The 1,063-nt window shown below is 38.5% G+C and overlaps 1 protein-coding gene across 1 annotated transcript in view; it reads left to right on the top strand.

The window, feature by feature from the left end:
- LOC103519225 (14-3-3 protein zeta) overlaps nt 1–630 on the top strand; it is a 17,655-nt gene extending 17,025 nt beyond the window's left edge. Inside the window, exon 3 of the mRNA XM_017448113.2 lies at nt 281–630. Within this exon, the coding sequence (XP_017303602.2) occupies nt 281–615 (335 nt within the window). The 3' untranslated portion in view covers nt 616–630. The remainder of the gene's footprint in view (nt 1–280) is intronic.
- Nucleotides 631–1,063: the final 433 nt, after the last annotated feature.

The following is a 1,063-nucleotide window of genomic DNA, read 5'->3' as shown; positions in this document are numbered from 1 at the left end:
AAAAAAAAAATTCTCAAAGCTTAGCGCCTATTTCCCTTCTCAAGCCATTTCAATTCCTCATATTTTTTAACCATGATGATTTTGCTATAAGAACACCTGTTAGCCAACTGATGAGTTCACACACAAATACACCCGGTCATCGATATAACTTCGCAGACGGTCCATTTTATTTGAATCTCTTTAGGCCCAATTTTTTTTGCCCTCGTTAGACACTATTTTTGTTTTTATTTCTTTTTAATGAATGACCCCGAATTTTCTCCCCTTTTCCCGTGTTCTCTAGCCGTCGTAGAAGACTCTCAGAAGGCCTACCAGGAAGCATTTGACATTGCCAAGTCCAAAATGCAGCCCACCCACCCGATAAGACTAGGTTTAGCGTTAAATTTTTCCGTGTTCTACTATGAAATAATTAATTCGCCCGCCCGAGCGTGTCACTTAGCAAAACAGGTGCAGTATTCGTGTATTGGCGCTAGCCGTGTTCAGATACTAAGCGTTCCGTGTGCCTCCTTTGCGAAATATTTCGTTTGGCAATTTGATGCGTGTTTTTTTCTTGTGACATCTGGAGCGATTTTCCCTCTTCTGAGGCCCAACTTCAATCCTTGTATTTTTGAGGTCTAAAAAGAAACCATGATTTCCAATGGTTTATGTGCAGGCGCTATCACACCACTTGGTGTTAAACTGGGTAAACTAAATTTTGTATTTTCCTTCCAAAGGGGGAAATGGGCTTCAGATGAGGGCAAATCGATTCCGATTCGAAAAGAAAATTTCGCATTATCTGTTATGCTTTTTTCTTCTTTTTATCTCCCTTATCTGTCTATTTCTCCTAATCTTTTGTTAGGTCTTATTGCAAGTCTTCTCTCCTTTATCTTTTTGTCACTTCTTTTTACACCTCTCACTTCTTTTTACATCTTGTTACGTCTCCTTCTTATTTCTTCCCCCTTTTTAGGTGTCCTCTTTTTCCTTCGTCCCTTTTTTCCCTTTATAACCAAACCCAAGAGTGAACAAAATATGAAAATTCCGTGTGCCATCTTTCTTACTAACACTAATTTGATGTTTAATTAAATAT

Source organism: Diaphorina citri, unplaced genomic scaffold (genome assembly GCF_000475195.1).
Source record: "Diaphorina citri unplaced genomic scaffold, Diaci psyllid genome assembly version 1.1 scaffold2614, whole genome shotgun sequence".
Taxonomy (NCBI): domain Eukaryota; kingdom Metazoa; phylum Arthropoda; class Insecta; order Hemiptera; family Psyllidae; genus Diaphorina; species Diaphorina citri.
The sequence above is the reverse complement of the archived record's forward strand: the minus strand, read 5'-3'. Positions and strand labels throughout refer to the sequence as shown.